The following is an 18,594-nucleotide window of genomic DNA, read 5'->3' on the forward strand; positions in this document are numbered from 1 at the left end:
AATTAAGCGATGAGAGGACAATGCTAATCAAGACCCAAGGTCTAAAAGCAGATTAAAAGGAAACAAAGAAATTAAGAGCTGAAAATGAAAAAAAAAGACACAAGTGTGTACTGGTTAAGAAATGTCTTAATACAGGTATCACCTCAAAAAGACAGGTTATGAGCTCAAACGTTTGCATGAATGGAATAGTAGGTACCATAGACCTAGCTAGGGGAGAAAAATAATTTATCTATCTATCTTCCATATAGTCAAACCCCTGCTGGGGACCTAGACTTTGCGCGTCAACTAGCAAGAATGTTAAAACGAGTAAAAAAGTAGTAGTAAAAAGAAAGAAGGAGAATGGTTAAAACAGGTTAAAAATAGGGCAGGTGTATTTAAGGTGAGATGTGCTCAATCTGGCTTACAGCCTGACTGAACACTGGCCCAGACGAGTTGACAACATCTGAGGGCAAGGCATTCCAATGATATACTGTTCTAGGGAAGAATGAAAATTTATGATAGTTGGATGAGGGTGAAACTTGAACGAATGCCTGGGAATGAGTGGTTCTGGTTCTGGAAGATCTAGTGTTGTCTAGGTAGTCCGGTAGTGGGATGGCGACCTGGTTATGCAAGATGTTATAAAACATAACCAGGCGCTGGTCAATGCGACGGAGTGCAAGGCGTCGTCAATTTAGGGAAGTCAGCATGTTGTCTACACTGGATGTACGGCCGTGATTACGCTTGGCCCAGCGTGCAGCCCTGCGCTGCACAGACTCAAGCTGATCAATAAGAGTTTCAGAGTAGTTTCAGAGTAGGGGGACCACACAGTGGAACTGTACTCCAGCTGGGGCCGTACAAGTGTTTTGTATGCTTGTGATTTTAACCCTTCTGAGTGCACTTTGATGTTACGTCTTAAGAAACCCAATGTTTGATTTGCTTTTTTGGTGATGTTGTAAATGTGGTCATTCCATGTAAGGTTGTGTGATATAGTTATGACAAGGTATTTTGCAGATGGTACTGTTTGTAAAAGGTACTGTGTTGGTATAGGAGTTTTACGCTCAGTGATCTGTAATACTTGGCATTTAGACGGATTGAATTTCATGTCCCATTTTGTTTCCCAGAATTCCAGTTGCTGTAAGTCTTTTTGTAGTAGGCTTGAATGGGAAGAGACAGTCAGAGAAAGGTAGATGGCCGTGTCATCAGCAAAGAGTCGAACTTTAGAGTGTTTAACAAAGTCAGGTAGATCGTTGATATAGATAAGAAATAAGAGAGGCCCGAGGACCGAACCCTGGGGAACACCTGAGGAGACTGGTATGGTGCCTGATATGGACCCGTTAACTACCACTGACTGTGACCTGTTATCAAGGAAAGCTTTAATCCATTTAAGAGTATGACGCCTTGCACCATAGAAATTTTGTCTTCTAAGCGTTAATCAAGATCCACTTTTAGTTACTGAGACATCGGAGACAAACCATATCCGTCATAAAATTTCTGAGTCTTATTTATGGTAAGTCGTGTGAGACTTAATGTTTACGAATTTTGTCCGATAATACCCCGATCGACGTTATATTCATCGCACAAAATGATGTAACAATTTATGGTTAGCCTTACTGTACTCTACTAAATCGATTAAATCATTCTCCTGGCAGACACGCAAATGCAGTTGATTTCAAACTGCAATTAAATGTTTCTGCTAAAATAATATGGTTTTCATCTTGTAAAAAAAGGGTATTTACCGGGTTACGGCGTTTGGAACATACTTTATCCAAGTGCTCAATGGGCATGCGCGGCGTGCTTGGACATGCGAAAAATGTAAATAAACAACGGTTAGCGAAGTTTACACGTTGATTTCATGCATTTTTGCAAACATCCAAGTGTCAGTTGGTAAAAATATTCACGAGACTTATTTTTCTTGATTATCTCACTGCACTGTCTTATTAAAATTTTTATGTCATCGTCCATGATGGCATGAATTAGCAGTCTCATTTCGTACCCTTACCAACTCGGACAAAATATTTTCGTACCCAATATAATTTGAAGGTACAGGTCGAGTTTACTAAGATTGTGAATGTTTATCGGTACATTGTCATACAAGCTGTAAATAATAAATTCCTGCTAATTTTTCAACATTCCTGAAAATTGTAAAATATGTTATTATTTTATAAAACGGTATTTCCATCAAAGAATTGTTTGCAGTATGTATAAATTATGGCAGTGGCTAGGGTTACGGTACCGTAATCCTAGCCTCCGATTCTAGGATTACGGAAGTTCAGTATTTCTAGACAACCCTATGAGAATAGGCTAGGATTACGGAAGTATTTAAGATGAATCAGATATATGTGTTAGGACATGCATAAATGATGTTGTTAACTTACTTGTTTCACTTAAAATAGCTATTTTTCATGTCTGCCGTATTATTCTGTGTTATCGATCCGCCATTTTGGGTTAGTAAAATATAGGTGGACAATTATTTATGCGCTGTTGATGAATGACAAAAGTTAAATTCTTCTTACTGAAAATAGTAATGTTTTAATGTTTCAATGTTTACATAATTGTCCAACTATATCCGGGCCACATCACGAGGAGGTGCTCAGTTCATGGCCCATTTCTTTTTCTTTTCAATTTCCATAAAAAATAATCGTTTTTTTTTTGTTTTGTTTTTAAATACTGTTGTAATTTTGTTTTTGTTTAGAGTACGTTATTATTTCATAGTCATGATTTTGCATTATTTTTCTTTCATTTTTAATTGTTCTTCTCTATTTTTTTTCTTTTCTCTTTCTTCTTTTACTAACCCAAAATGGCGGAGCGATAACACAAAAAAATACGACAGGCATAAAAAGTCGCTATTTTAAGTGAAATAAGTAAGTTTACAACATCATTTATGAATGTCCTAACATATATATTTGATTCCTCTCAAATACTTCCGTAATCCTAGCCTGTTCTCATAGGGTTGTCTAGAAATACGGAACTTCCGTAATCCTAGAATCGGAGGCTAGGATTACGGTACCGTAACCCTAGCCACTGCCATAAATTATGAATGATGTCACATGTACATTTTGTACAACTGACTAGGGGTGGGCGATATACCGCGGTAGACCAGTTATTGTGATGTTTTTTCCGACGATACGATATTGCGATATGATTTTCGAATACCGGTTATTTTTTAACATTAATGATTAAGTAACACTAACGTAAACCAAGAAGATTCACAAAAAAATCCTTTTCTTGCCAGCACAATTCAACTTTGTTTTCATTTTCCTCCTTTCATTTCCGGTGCAGGTAGTAGACTGGTTTACAGCTATTTTACGGACCCAATTCCACATAATTAAACCAATAAGAAAATTTAGATAAATATAGAGTGGTGGAACCTATGCTCGCGGTATTTTGTACATATATTATCTTTTTAAGAAGCAAGCAAAAATTATTATTTTGATCTGCCTATACAAAAACATAAAGTTATCCTCCTTTTATCGAAACATATTGTTAATGTGCGTCATCATGTGACTTAGTCGTCTCGTGAGCTATCGACACAGCATACGTGAAAAGGTGAAAATTTGCCCTGAAGGGAACCTATGCTGGCGGTATGTTATATCTATTAAACTAAGCGCGAAAAAAAAAATCAGCGGGCTAAAAATGAACAAACAAGCATATGCGAATATAATATTTAGAATATTACTCATTGATTATGTGAAAAACAAAAGAAATGAGGATAAATTTTAGTATGTGCCTCTATGTGTATATTTCCCTTACTGAAATGGAGTCACTATTAGAACGTATAATAATGTTATATAAAAACAGAATGCTCAAGTATTGATGATTCAAAAAACGACAGTGATTAACTCTAGGGCTGTCATTGATTGGGTCTTAGGCGTATCGACGATACCGATATATCAGAAGACAAATATCGACGATACATCGATATATTGATTATTAAGTTAGATTAACGACCTATTTGTTCATATGCATACTATATACCTTACTGTAAAGGCTATTTTAAGTTTTATTGCCTACTTTCCATATTTCTGCTTGATTTTGTTGTATTTGTATTTATAAAATAAAAGAAATACATGAAAATTAATAACATCTTTCATTTTTATTTTGCCTTCACTCCTTTTTTTGCATATATCCAAATTTACAACTTTGAGAGCTTTAGTTGTTTTATAGGGTCTGAGTGTTTATTTGGATAGTTTTTTGTCTCTGTAAAATATCGATTTTTGAAAATGGGAATCGATAATCGATCGACAAAAAAATATCGTTGATACATCGATATCATTTCTATCGATGACAGCCCTAATTAACTCACTAATGATTCCTACATTTCTTTTGTGTGTAGGAAAATTACTTCTCCGTACATCTCATAAAGAGCCATTTGGACTTTGTCAAAATACTAAGATCAACATCGATCTTTTTCATGGTTCGACAGGCACTCGTAGTGTAGCCAGGCGTCAAAATCATCACATCTTGCTCTTAAATGTATTTTATATCTGAATGTAATGCATGATTTCTAAAAATCTAACTTTTAGAAACTAAACTTAACATTTACAGTTGTAATACTCTTCTGATACCTTCTCGTCAAATTTGGCCAAATGTGCATTTAGCCTGCAGTGACCACTTATCAACCTATTAAAAGCAGTGAAGGTGTCTGTCTATACATCAAAAGTGTAATCCCTTATTCCAACTTTTTCAAAAAGATCACTTGTTATGATTGTATCTAAATCCAGATCATGCAGTCTTTGCCATAAATTTCTCTTTAGCTCTTTCTTTCATGCTGTTGATTACCTCTTTCTTGTCAATAATCCACTCATTTCTTCCTCCAACTCCTGTGTCTCTACAGCTGCTTCTTTTGCCATTTTGTCTGCCAATTCATTTCCCTTGATAACCATATGTCCAGGAATCCAGTGTGCAGTGAGCTCATAACCTCTCTCTTTTCACTTTTTCCCTTATAATATTAAGTGTGAGAGCAACTTTGCATGTTGGTATGCAGTGATTTTTTTGCCCTTTTGGGAAAAGGTCCGGTACCGGATAAATTGGGAAAAATAGCCGGGTTTTTACTCAGATTGGGAATTTTTATAGTTAATTAATAACATCATTTAGAATGATTCTTCCTTAAATTCCATGTAAATATCATCAAACAAACTGTTTGAATGGTTAAATCATGGTGAATGTCAATGTAACTAAGTTTTCCTTCTGCAGTCATCAAAATGCAAACTTAATTTGGTCATTTGGGGGAATTTTTGGATGATAATTGGGAAAAAAGATCGCATTTTTTAATTGGGAAAAGGTCCTTTTAGGGGTACTTTATAAAGAAGGAAAAAAATCCCTGGTATGACTGACCCAAAAACTGATGTTAGTGCTGCTTGGCAATCTGTGAAGATATAGATTGGCTTCCTTTCCATTGTATTTACATTCTGGATGAAATCAAGTGCTAACTGCAAGCCCATCAGTTCACAATGAAAGTTGTTACTGGCCTTATAACTAACAGGTTTTTTCAGCATAATAAAATCACAGTTCTGTCCATCTAGGAAAATAACTACCACTGCACCAGTTGGTCCTGGATTTCCCAGTGCTGATCCATCCATAAATACAAGTGTGTCTCCTTGGTATGATGGTATCATGTGTACATGATTTATATTAATTTTTAACTTGCACATTCTCTCTTGACTGTTCAAAAAGTAATTTAAAAGAATAATTTTATTAACTCAAAATAAGCTGAAATATTCAGCTTCATAGATGTTTATATACTGCAGAGCTCCAGATAAGATTTTAGGTTAAAGGGTATTTTACCCCCTAGTTTTTTTTTCAAATGGTATTTTACTCCTACATATTTTTTCAAAAGGGTATTTTAGAATTCTAAATGGTTTTTCAGAATTCGAAATTATTTAAAAGGGTAATAATAATAACTGTTTGTTTGTATAATTTTCTGATATTCATGTGCTCCGCTGAAGTGCCTTTGTCGACCAATGCTGTTTTCCTGAATATTTTTTGAGCCTTCATTCAGATAGTTTTAACATTTTGTTTACTGCATACATTACATCTTACACTACATCTTAATTTAAGTTACTGACCACTGCGATATATCAACAGCCAGTGATACTTTGACTGTCAATGTTTGTTTTTTTTTCAGAAACACCCACATGTATGGTGCTTCTGCTTCTTCAACAGTTACCCATAATATATCATAGATCACGTACTTAGCGATAGGCATTGTCCAAGTCATCTCTTGTCACACGCTTTAATATACTTGAAGAAGAAAACAACATTATTTTACGATATCGTTTGCGTTTGCTTTTATGAGACGCCATTTTTGTTTGTTGTACTCGATTACAAAAAGGATGTGCTTGATTTATGATAAAATGGGATTACGCACTTTAATCGAGTAAAATATGTATCCCGTTTTTTCAATGCGTATCAGTACGCGTAGGTTTGATTTTAAATGCGTTTTTTGTAAATTTCAAAACGTATTTACGCAAATACGCATCTTATCTGGAGCTCTGATACTGTTATGGATTTCTGAATGTGAAACATTACCAAACCTAGACTTTAAAATATGTTACGTACACTTTCTGTGGTGAAAAATATTCCTTATACCTATGCCCACATTAGCAGTATCAAAGGAATCTGTTTGTTCTATGTGATGACAATGCTGGTGACATGTCTTTAATTCAGTCTGTGCAATACACATTTTATGTTGAATAAAATTGAAATGTTTCTTTGAGTTTTTATGCCCCCCTTCGAAGGAGGGGTATATTGTTTTGCAGATGTTGGTCGGTCGGTTGGAATGTAGACCAATCCGTTTCCGGATGATAACTCAAGAACGCTTGGGCCTAGGATTATGAAAGTTGATAGGGATGTTGGTCATCACCAGCAGATGACCCCTATTGATTTTGAGGTCTGTATGTCAAAGTTCAAGGTCACAGTGACCCTGAATAGTAAAACGGTTTCCGGATGATAACTAAAGAACACTTGGGCCTATGATCATGAAAGTTGATAGGGAGGTTGGTAATGACCAGCAGATGACCCCTATTGATTTGAGGTCAGTATGTTAAAGGTCAAGGTCACAGTGACCCTGGACAGTAAAACGGTTTCCGGATGATGACTCAAGAACGCTTAGGCCTAGGGTCACGAAAGTTGATAGGGAGGTTGGTCATGACCAGCAGATGACCCCTATTGATTTTGAGTTCAGTATGTCTTAAGGTCAAGGTCACAGTGACCAGGAACAGTAAAATGGTTTCCAGGCAATAACTCAAGAACGCTTGGGCCTAGTGTCAGGAAAATTAATAGTAAGGTTGGCCATGACCAGCAGATGACCACTATTGATTTTGAGGTCATTAGGTCAAAGGTCAAGGTCACATTGGCCAGGAACAGTGAAACAGTTTCTGATCTTCTTGTCCAAAACCATCGGGCCTAGGGCTTTGATATTTGGTATGTAGCATAATCTTTTAATCCTCTACCAAAATTGTTCAGATTATTTCCCTGGGGTCAAATATGGCCCCACCAAGGGGGACACATGGTTTATATAGTTTATATAGGAAAAAACTTTGAAAAACCTCTTGTCCAAAACCACAGGGCCTAGGGCTTTGATATTTTGTATATGACATCATCTAGTGGTCCTCTACTAAGATTTTTCAAATTATTCCCCAAGGGTCAAATATGGCTCCGCAGTGGGGGGTCACATAGTTTACATAGACTTATATAGGGAAAAAATTTAAAAATCTTCTTGTCCAAACCACAAAGACTATGGCTTTGATATTTTGTTATGTAGCATCATTTAGTGGTTCTCTACCAAGTTTGTTTAATTTATCCCTCTAGGGTCAAATATGGCCCCGCCCCAGGGGTCATATGGTTCATATAGACTTATAAAGGTAGAATCTTCATGTCCATAACTTACATCATTCAAATTTGGACCACATGTATAGTTTTGAGCGGCAAGATGAACCTTGACATGAGTTGACCTTGATCTTGACCTAGTGACCTACTTTCACATTTCTGTAGCTACAGCCTTCAAATTTGGACCACATGCATAGGTTTGTGTACCGAAAAAAACTTTGAACTTGTTATTGACCTAGTGAACTACTTCCACATTTTTGAAGGTACAGGCTTCAAATTTAGACCACATGCATAGTTTTTTGTACCAAAATAAAATCTGACCTTGATTTTGACCTAGTGACCTACTTTCACATTTCTTAAGCTACAGCCTTCAAATTTGAACCACATGCATAGTTTTGTGCACTGAAATGAACTTTGATCTTGAGATTGACCTAGTGATCTACTTTCACATTTCTGAAGGTACAGGCTTCAAATTTGGACCACTTGCATAGTTTTGTGTTCCGAAATAAAATTTGACCTTGTTTTTGACCTAGTGACCTACTTTCACATTTCTCAAGCTACAGCCTTCAAATTTTAACCACATGTATAGTTTTGTGTACCGAAATGAACTTTGATTTTGAGATTGACCTAGTGACCTACTTTCACATTTCTGAAGCTACAGGCTTCAAATTTGGACCGCATGCACATTTTTGTGTTCTGAATTGAAATTTGACATTGATTTTACCTATTACCTACTTTCACATTTCTCAAGCTACAGCCTCCAAATTTGAAGCACATGCATAGTTCTGTCTACCGAAATGAACTTTGACCTTGAAATTGATCTACTGACCTGCTTTCATATTTCTCAAGCCACAGCTTTCAAATTTGGACCAAATACACATTGTTTTGTACCGAAATGAAATTTGACCTTGATTTTGATCTTGAGCTAGTCTTGAAATTTGGAACATTCAAAAATGGCTCAGTGGATGGCGCCAAGATCACTCTGTAATCTCTTGTTAGGTTAATAGGTTAAAGGTCAAGGTCAGATTAAACCATAATGGTAGAACTTTTGTTTACAGTGAGCATATAATTTCTGTTCCTTGTGCAATTACTGAATGCATCAAGGGGGCATTTCGTGTTCGACGAGCTCTTGTTATGTTTTTAGTTCCTGTGAACTTTGTTCAGGGTGAGCTTTTAGTATAGGAAGATGGTCCTTCGTCCGTCAACCTGCATCAACATATTTATCTAAACATCTTTTTCTATGACACTACAGGTCAGAATCACTCCAAGCTTGGTCATTTGCATCCTGGCATGGACCTCTTTCAAGTTTGTTCAAATGGTTCAGCTTGGCCACCAGAGCTAACAATAGAAAAACCTGTAGAATTCTGATGAACCACTTGATGGATCTTCATCAAACTGTTATTTGTAGCATCATTATAAGGTCCTCCACAACTTGGCCCCTTTTATGGGCTGCCAGAGCTAAAAATAGAATGCCTTCAAATGACTTTTTCTCTTGAACTGTTTGATGGGTCTTCTTGGATATTTTTGGTTTGGACTCTTAAATTGCTTGAGTCTGAAAAAATGTTTGAATAATATTTATTGTATTTAAACACCTTATTAAACGTCTCCTTATTGGCTAAAATATTTAATAATAAAAAAAACCTTCAAAAAAGTATATTTTCATAGCCTTACAATGTAGTTGGCTGCCATTTCAGTACAGTAATTGTGCTATACAACATTTCTTGTGATATTCAAAGGCATACTAGCCAGCAAGTATGACTAGAGATATGTAAATCAAGCATGTGGCTTCATGAAAGCAATTTTCATTGGCTATTAAAGAATTTTCCAAACATCACAATGGTATTTTTCAGTTGCACATGCAGGTACACAGTAATATACCATTTATGAAAGACATAAAATGATGAGCTAAAAATAACAAATAGAGTTTTTGTCATTAAAATTAAGGGCACAAAAGTTAGCATCTTGGTGCAAAAACCTGCATGTTACAAACAATCATCTACAAAATTTATTTTATTGTTACTTTCTTTTTTTTTAGAAAATAAGAAATAGTAAGGGCAAGACAGATGAGATGAAAATCATCTTGTAATTACTTATTTTAGCCAAATTACGAGATAAGGTTACTGGTATTGATTAGTGTTGTTTTAATTGATACTTTGATATATTTTTCAGGTGATGATTAAGGAACAAGAAGAGAATGAATCTGATGGATGACACATTGGCTGACGAATCTGGTACGAGTTTATTCACTAATCATTTAAGGGGTATGACTCTAGGTGTACATCACAATATTCAAATGTTTAAACGCAGCAATTAAAATACTCAACATGTATACTTTAATAAAAAAAAGATGTGCTAGCCAGTATTTAAATTGATATTTTAAAAAATAGTGCGATAAATGAAAAACAGCAAAAGCAATCAATTTTACTGAGGGACTAACACAGTAGAGACCTTTTTATATAGTTTTTATGCCCACAGTGTCAGAGACTTATAGTGTTTAAAGTCTGTGTCCGTCTGTCCATCACTTCATCTGTCCATCAGAGTGTTTTATATTTTGTTTATAATTCCTCAAGGCTATTACTTTCTATTACTTTAAAAAGGACATAAATCTGTAGACATGTCCCTTAAAAAGTACTAACCCACGAAAAACATTTTCTCTCAAAATCCATGAAATGTGAGTACTTTGAAAGTTACAAATTTACTGACCTAAGATTTTTGCAAGATATTCTTATAAACAACCAAAAATATTGTGCAGAATGTAGTAAACCGTTGCAACGCTTTTGAAATAATGCAGAAAATTTACTTATTTTCACCCACTTTATCATTTTTTCATGTCATATATACATTCTATGCCAAACTTGGTGGAAATGATCATGTTGAAAAATTTCACCCAAACTGTGGGTTAGTAGCTTTAATTTATAAATGATTGTTTTCTCATTATTGGTTGATAGTCTCATGTTTTAACATGCTGTGACAAACAATTACACCATCATCAGTTCATTACCTCTTGTACTGGAAAACATGCTAGCATTGTCATGATACAATAAACACAAAAAAAGTCCTGTCATTTATACAAGTCTTTAGATGAATCACCTCATTTATTAGGGAATTTTTCAATGTGTAACTATGTTGAAGTGGACATTTAAAACTGCTTATAGATTGCCTATGAATCATTAAATCTGCAGTGAGTCATTTTTTTTGAAAGCTGATATGTCTAACTTGCAACAGTATTGATCTTGTGACCTGTCTGCAGATTTTAAAGTACACTTGAAATTTTGAGCTCTGTGTCATGATAGTAACCAAATTATGCACACATACTTACTGTAAAAGTGAATATTTTTGTGGGACAAAAAGTTAGCGAACTGCCAATTACAAACATTTTGCGAGCGGAAATATTTGCGTATCTGTGTCGACGTCAGTGTCTGCGTCCCGATTTGGTTAAGGGGACGCATATTGCTATATCACAGTTCATACAGAAATGCGGAAGGGGTGCATATTCAAGAAATCGATGGTGGGAAAATAAAAAACATATTCCTAAACTGATATAATACTGATGGACACCTGTAATATTCAGTATTTTGTGGGTAAGGATGTGGTACTATGAATGTAATAGGAAAACAGAGGTCTTTGTGAAAGTACATTCAACACAAATTATCGCATAGTGCGGCAATTTTCCTTTGATCTTTGCAGCATGTTATACATAGTAACACACATTATTACTACAAAACTGTGCTGAAATCTTACAAAACTGTTGCGATATATATCAACACGGAAATCTCTATGGAGTTTCATAAGAAAAAAAGTGATATATATCGGAACACTTTTTCTCTATTGAGGTCCTATCAAGGGAGTATAATTTTTTCCTTTCAAAGAAAAGATGATTTTAGCTCCAATTTACAGTTCACAGAGAAAGAATTGTCACAAACACCTACATTTATAAAGTAAAAGAATAAATAAACTAGAATATTTCAAAAAATTGATAGTTATTGCCAAATTCAAAAATACATGAAATATATGAAATTCTGAGATTTCTCAAATGTTTCTTTTTCTTTGATTTTTTAGCTCGACTATTCATAGAATAGTGAGCTATTGCACTCGCCCATGCGTCGGCGTCCGCGTCCGCGTCCCGATTTTGGTTAAGGTTTTGTATGTAAGCTGGTATCTCAGTAACCACTTGTGGGAATGGATTGAAACTTCACACACTTATTCACTGTGACAAACTGACTTACATTGCACAGGTTCCATAACTCTATTTTGCTTTTTTACAAAATTATGCCCCTTTTTCGACTTAGAAATTTTTGGTTAAGGTTTTGTATGTAAGCTGGTAACTCAGTAACCACTTGTGGGAATGGATTGAAACTTCACACACTTATTCACTGTGATGAACTGATCTACATTGCACAGGTTCCATAACTCTATTTTGCTTTTTTACAAAATTATTCCCCTTTTTCAACTTAGAAATTTTTGGTTAAGGTTTTGTATGTAAGCTGGTATCTCAGTACTTACTAATGGGAATGGACTGAAACTTCACATACTTGTTCACTATCATGATCTGACATGCACTAAGCAAGTCCCATAACTCTACTGTCTTTTTTTCTCAAAATTATGCCCCTTTCTCGACTTAGCAGTTTTTGGTTAAATTTTTGTATGTAATCTGATATCTAGGTATCCACTTATTGGAATGGATTGAAACTTCACACACTTGTTCACTGTCATGATCTAACATGCACTGTGAAGGTCCCATAACTCTACTTGGCATTTTTACAAAATTATGCCCCTTTGACTTAGCAGTTTTTTGTTAAGTTTTTGTATGTAAGCTGGTATCTCAGTATCCACAAATTGGAAAGGATTGAAACTTCACACACTTGTTCACTGTCATGATATGACATGCAGTACAGAGGTTCAATACCTCTACTTTGCATGTTACAAAATTATGCCCCTTTTTCAACTTTTGTATTCATTCAATTGACAAGGCTGTTGAATAGTCGAGCGTTGCTGTCCTCCGACAGCTCTTGTTTTACAAACAAAACAACAAGTTTTACAATATGTCTGGCCAATGAAATGCAAAGATTTAAAACCAATGCAGAAATTTGTTGGGTACTTTTATCTGGGGAACACATTTTCTAAAACAGAAGTTTTAGTGTTTCAGTCAGCGAGGCGCAAAAAGGGAATCAAAATAGTAAAAATAATAATAAACAAATTTAAATGAAAATGATATATAAATTTTAATGATAAACTATGCGATAAAACAGTTATAATATGTAGTGCTCGTGTGTTACCAGGATATATCAGAGCTAGGGGTACATCTCGTTATTTTTCTCTTCACATATCTGTCTCGGCCTACCGGCCTCGACGATATGTGCAGAGAAAAATACCCTCGATGTACCCCTAGCTCTGATATATCCTGGTAACACACTCTCACACATACTATAACTATTACATATTAAACTTTTGTATAAGGAAAAAACAGGTTTTTTACAATAACAGTGTTCCAAATAATGTTGAAGGGATGAGATTTTCTTTCTAACACATCAGGTTTGCTTAAACATGTAAAAATTTAACGCCATGTCATTTCAGCTCGGGATGGACGCCATATTTCTCATTGATAAAAATGTAAACAAAAAAAGTCAGAGTGGGATTAGCATTGCAAGGGCATAACATGACATTCTACACAATGAATACCTTAGAACAGATATCTAAGATGCTACACAGGTCAGGCGGGTTAAATGCATAATGGCGATCACTTGAAATTCATCTTGAAAAGGTGGTTAATTTTAGTTTATTTACATGGTTTTTAATTTTCCCACGACTTCTCGGCGATCCACTGCAAATGTATTACTGCGCCGGACGAAAGGTAACTCTAATAAACAACGGGAGACAACTTAGGTGTCAGCACGTGTACGATTTTTAAAAAAAAACATGTCGATGATTATAATTTCTTATCAAATAATGAATCCTATTCAGATATTCGTCTTTAATATTAGAAAATTATTAATTTCTGTGGACATTTGTCAAAAAATATTACTTACATTGGACTACTTTGCGCATCAAACTGGTTTCCGCTTCAGTTGTGAGGCACTTCCGTTATACTTTTTGACAACAATAACAAAACATAAAATGAATCAATAGTCACTTATAAACCGACTGCTACTTAAATCAGTGTAAGTAAAGTTGTTGTTACAACATTATACATGTTCGTTACGTTATGAGATAAAGTTTATCTTGAACTGCATAATCCATTAATTACGTTTAGATGATATTGCATTTACAACTTATTTGACCCCATTTTTTACGTGAATGACAGCATTCTCGTGCAACTCGTGCAAACAGAATTATGAAAAGTATGGTGGAGAATTCAAGGACAAATTATAAATGACATTAAAGTGAGGATAACTGTATATTCGTCCAGTTTTGATCATTGACATGCCTGCTGTGTATTAGAAACTTTTGTGAACAAGACTAGAATGTTACTTTTGCACATATACACATTGATTGGACCTCTCAACCAAATTTCATACCTTATTTTAGGGATTTTTAAGACAATACATTTTCAAAAGTTTGTTGAATGTGTTTTGATATTTAAGTGCATTGTAGTTCATGAATACCAAGTTAAAAATTAATAATGGCAACATTTCTAGGCCCTTATTGTAAGCCACTAGACTTCTGTAACGATAAATGTTTAATGTATTAAGGGGAATATACTCTTTTAGTTTTGGAATGTGGCATTCCTTGACCACCGTATCTTTTCTTATGCACTACTTTGTAAACAAACTAAATAATGTGTTTTAGCTTACATATGCGAAATGAAAAGCAAGACAGTGACCATATTTCACATTCTTTCTTTAAATTAGAATCTGTAGGACATTGATAAATGTTTGGACAAGGTGAAGCACTATTATTTTCGCACCAAAAAGTCTTAATTGTTGACTTTGAATGTACACAAGAAGTCTTATGTAATTCAACAATAACTTTCTTGTTTCAGTTTTCTCATTTTTATTTTAGTGAGCAATCCTTTGTGTACTTATAACAGTTGAAACAGTATCCATTTCATGTACCAAAACCTTGTACTTTTTTGCAGGTAAATTTTATCATACCCCACCCACTTTTTTCTAATTTCAAAGTATGCGTCCCCTTAAGGTTTTGTATGTAAGCTGGTATCTCAGTAACTACTTGCGGGAGTGGATTGAAACTTCACACACTTATTCACTGTCATAAATTGATCTACATTGCACAGGTTCCATAACTCTATTTTGCTTTTTTACAAAATTATGCCCCTTTTTCGACTTAGAAATTCTTGGTTAAGGTTTTGTATGTAAGCTGGTATCTCAGTAATCGCTTGTGGGAATGGATTGAAACTTCACACACTTACTCACTGTCATAAACTGATCTACATTGCACAGGTTCCATAACTCTATTTTGCTTTTTTACAAAATTATGCCCCTTTTTCTACTTAGAAATTCTTGGTTAAGGTTTTGTATGTAAGCTGGTATCTCAGTACCCACTAATGGGAATGAATTGAAACTTCACACACTTATTTACTGTGATAAACTGACCTACATTGCACAGGTTCCATAACTCTGTTTTGGTTTTTTACAAAATTATGCCCCTTTTTCGACTTAGTAATTCTTAGTTAAGGTTTTGTATGTAAGCTGGTATCTCAGTACCCACTAATGGGAATGAATTGAAACTTCACACACTTATTTACTGTGATAAACTGACCTACATTGCATAGGTTCCATAACTCTGTTTTGCTTTTTTACAAAATTATGCCCCTTTTTTGACTTAGAAATTCTTAGTTAAGGTTTTGTATGTAAGCTGGTGTCTCAGTACCCACTGATGGGAATGGATTGAAACTTCACACACTTGTTCACTGTCATGATCTGACATGCACTGTATAGGTTCTATAACTCTACTTTGCATTTTTCAAAATTATGCCCCTTTTTCTGACTTAGCAGTTTTTTGTTAAGTTTTTGTATGTAAACTGGTATCTCAGTATCCACTTATGGGAATGGATTTAAACTTAACGCTTTTGTTCACTGTCATTACCCGACATGCACTGTGTAGGTCCCATAACTCTACTTTGCATTTATTCAAAATTATACCCCTTTTTCGCCTTTGCAGTTTTTGGTTAAGTTTTTGTATGTAAGCTGGTATTTCAGTATCCACTTATGGGAAAGGATTGAAACATCACACACTCACATTTTATTTTTTACAAAATTATGCCCCTTTTTCGACTTTTGTATTCATTCAATTGACAAGGCTGTTGAATAGCCGAGTGTTGCTGTCCTCCGACAGCTCTTGTTATAGTATACCTGTCAAGTTTTATTTTTGTTTTTCTGTTACAGTATTGTCATAAGAACTTTTTACATCTTCAGGTATTCCTTTTCTATCAAGTGCAGATGACATACCTGTCCACAGTACACCTATAAAGGTTTGAAAATTATTACTTTAGCTTTGTTTTCCTTTTTACAGAAAATGAGGTTTTTTACCTGTAACTTTTTTATTTCTGCAAACTGTTATCAATGGTTGGTATCAAAATAAAGCTTAACATTTGCTTAAAACTTTACATAATTCAAATTTATATTTAGTAAGCAAACTCACATGAAGTGAGGCCCTGAAAGGGGTATTTGAAATGGGGACTGTACGAATGTTGACTGATGATAAATTTGACCACTTTGTCATTTACAAAATTTTCCTCAAAGTATTAAATTGAAACTTTCCCAAAAATGCTGCAACAGTCATTCCGGATCAAATAATGAAAAGTGACCCAATGTCAGGCCTTTATGTGTTGACAGTGAGCATGCGTAAAAAAAAACACCCTCTTCCCCAGTAATTTTGGATAAGTATTTTGTTATACAGATAAATCTAAGTCATTTATTTTTACAGAATATTTACCAGTTTTGTTTTTGTTTACACCAGTTGGTGTTGTAAGTGGTTGCTCTTAGATGGTGTGTTCAGTTATATAAATAACCGATTGCAATCAAATAATTCCAAGGTGGTCGACTTTATCATCTGTCCAGGTTTATCATCAGTACCAGTATGTCTTGAAATCCTTAAGATAGCATATTCAGTTGTTTCCTTTTCATGTATCTCCACTCTCTTAAATATTACCAATGGTTTATCCCCATCTCTCCTGCTTGAACTTTTCAAGAGTAACCTTTTTGACGTCAAAATGTTTTAAAGGCAAACTTCACTTCATGCTATTTTAGAGAATTTTTTGAGCCATTTCTAAGTTTGTGGCAAGTGTGGTGATCAACAGCATGGAGCTTGATATAAGGCAACTTACTTTTACTAATGATTTGGTTTGTGACTTACAAGGTCATTAAAAGTGTCATTCACCTAGTTTTGTGCAACATAAATTTTGTTAGTCATATTTTCCTATTTGAATAGGGCATAAAGATACCTCTTCCTTCAACAAAGAATGTGATGAAACAGCTTATGTCCAAACCTGGAATATACGAGGACTACACAGATTCTGAGAGCTTACAGTCCATTAGGCACTCTGACCTCCACCCTAGGGTCAAAGGTCAACATAGTGTACAGAAAAGTCAAAGTCAAAATGTAAGACTTGTGGAAGGAGGGAATTTTGTAAGACAAAGTAATGATTACAAAAGCAGTGGGAAACATACTGTTAAAAGAGTTCAGGACCTTTCTGATATTGATAATTTAAGGCAGAAATCCAGAAATTCTGTTGATAGGGTGTTTCAGTCTGAAAGGTCAAGGTCACCAAAACTAGACCGAAGAAGTGCAGTGTCAGATCATGGAGACGTTTTCAAGAGACCAAAGGATGTACCAAAAAGATACATGCTTGCTGCTGAAGATGAAAAGAGTAATTTTTTAGGAAGAACAGAAAACTGTGATACAACTTTAGAACAAGATAATAGATCAAGACATGGCAGTGGGAGGGTCACTGCTGAGAACATGAACTCTTACGCATTTTCGAGCTATGAAAATAGGTCAAAATATTTATCTGTTGAACAGAAGGGGCCGCAGAGCTCTGAAGTTACAAACAGCAGACCTGAAACAAAGAACCAAGAACATCAGTATACATTAAAGGAAAGAACAGTTGATGATAGTACTGGTATAGATCATTCTTCAGGACCAGGCAGCATGAAAGAGGAGAACACAAAATTTAGTAGAGAAACGAGAGATTCCGGTAGGGAGAGGAGAAGGTTTTCCATCGGTAGTCCACTACAGGGTGGTAGTTCTGGTGCTTCATACAATAGGACACTTTCATCTTCTAAACAGGTTAGATTTGTTGTTACTTAGGAAAACAAGAATAGGTTAATCAAAGGCAATAAATACAGTTTCCAGTTTGATAGTGCATAATTTTTTTATAATTTTATAGAATTTTTAGCTCATCTGATTTTTTGAAAAAAAATGATGAGTTATTGTCATCACTTGAGCGGTTGTCGGCGTCGGCGTCGGTGTCAGCGTCAGCGTCTGCGTCGGCGTTGCCTGGTTAAGTTTTATGTTTAGGTCAGCTTTTCTCCTAAAGTATCAAATCTATTGCTTTGAAACTTGGAATACTTGTTCACCATCATATGCTGACCCTGTATAGCAAGAAACATAACTCCATCTTGCTTTTTGCAAGAATTATTGCCCCAGTTGGACTTAGAAAATCAGTTTTCTTGGTTAAGTTTTATGTTTAGGTCAGCTTTTATCCTAAACTATCAAAGCTGTTGCTTTAAAACTTGCAACTCTTGTTCACCATCATAAGCTGACCCTGTGCAGCAAGCAACATAACTCCATCCTGCTTTTTGCAAGATTTATGGCCCCTTTTGGACTTAT

At 35.1% G+C, this 18,594-nt stretch overlaps 1 protein-coding gene across 1 annotated transcript; it reads left to right on the forward strand.

Moving 5' to 3' along the window:
* Positions 1–272: 272 nt before the first annotated feature.
* Positions 273–18,072, forward strand: LOC128547587 (uncharacterized). Its single transcript, XM_053520600.1, has 4 exons — positions 273–1,863; positions 9,976–10,037; positions 16,179–16,234; positions 17,194–18,072. Exons 2-4 carry the CDS (start codon positions 10,001–10,003, stop codon positions 18,070–18,072), a joined length of 972 nt encoding a protein of 323 aa, XP_053376575.1. The 5' UTR covers positions 273–1,863; positions 9,976–10,000.
* Positions 18,073–18,594: the final 522 nt, after the last annotated feature.

This window comes from Mercenaria mercenaria, chromosome 12 (genome assembly GCF_021730395.1).
Source record: "Mercenaria mercenaria strain notata chromosome 12, MADL_Memer_1, whole genome shotgun sequence".
NCBI lineage: Eukaryota > Metazoa > Mollusca > Bivalvia > Venerida > Veneridae > Mercenaria > Mercenaria mercenaria.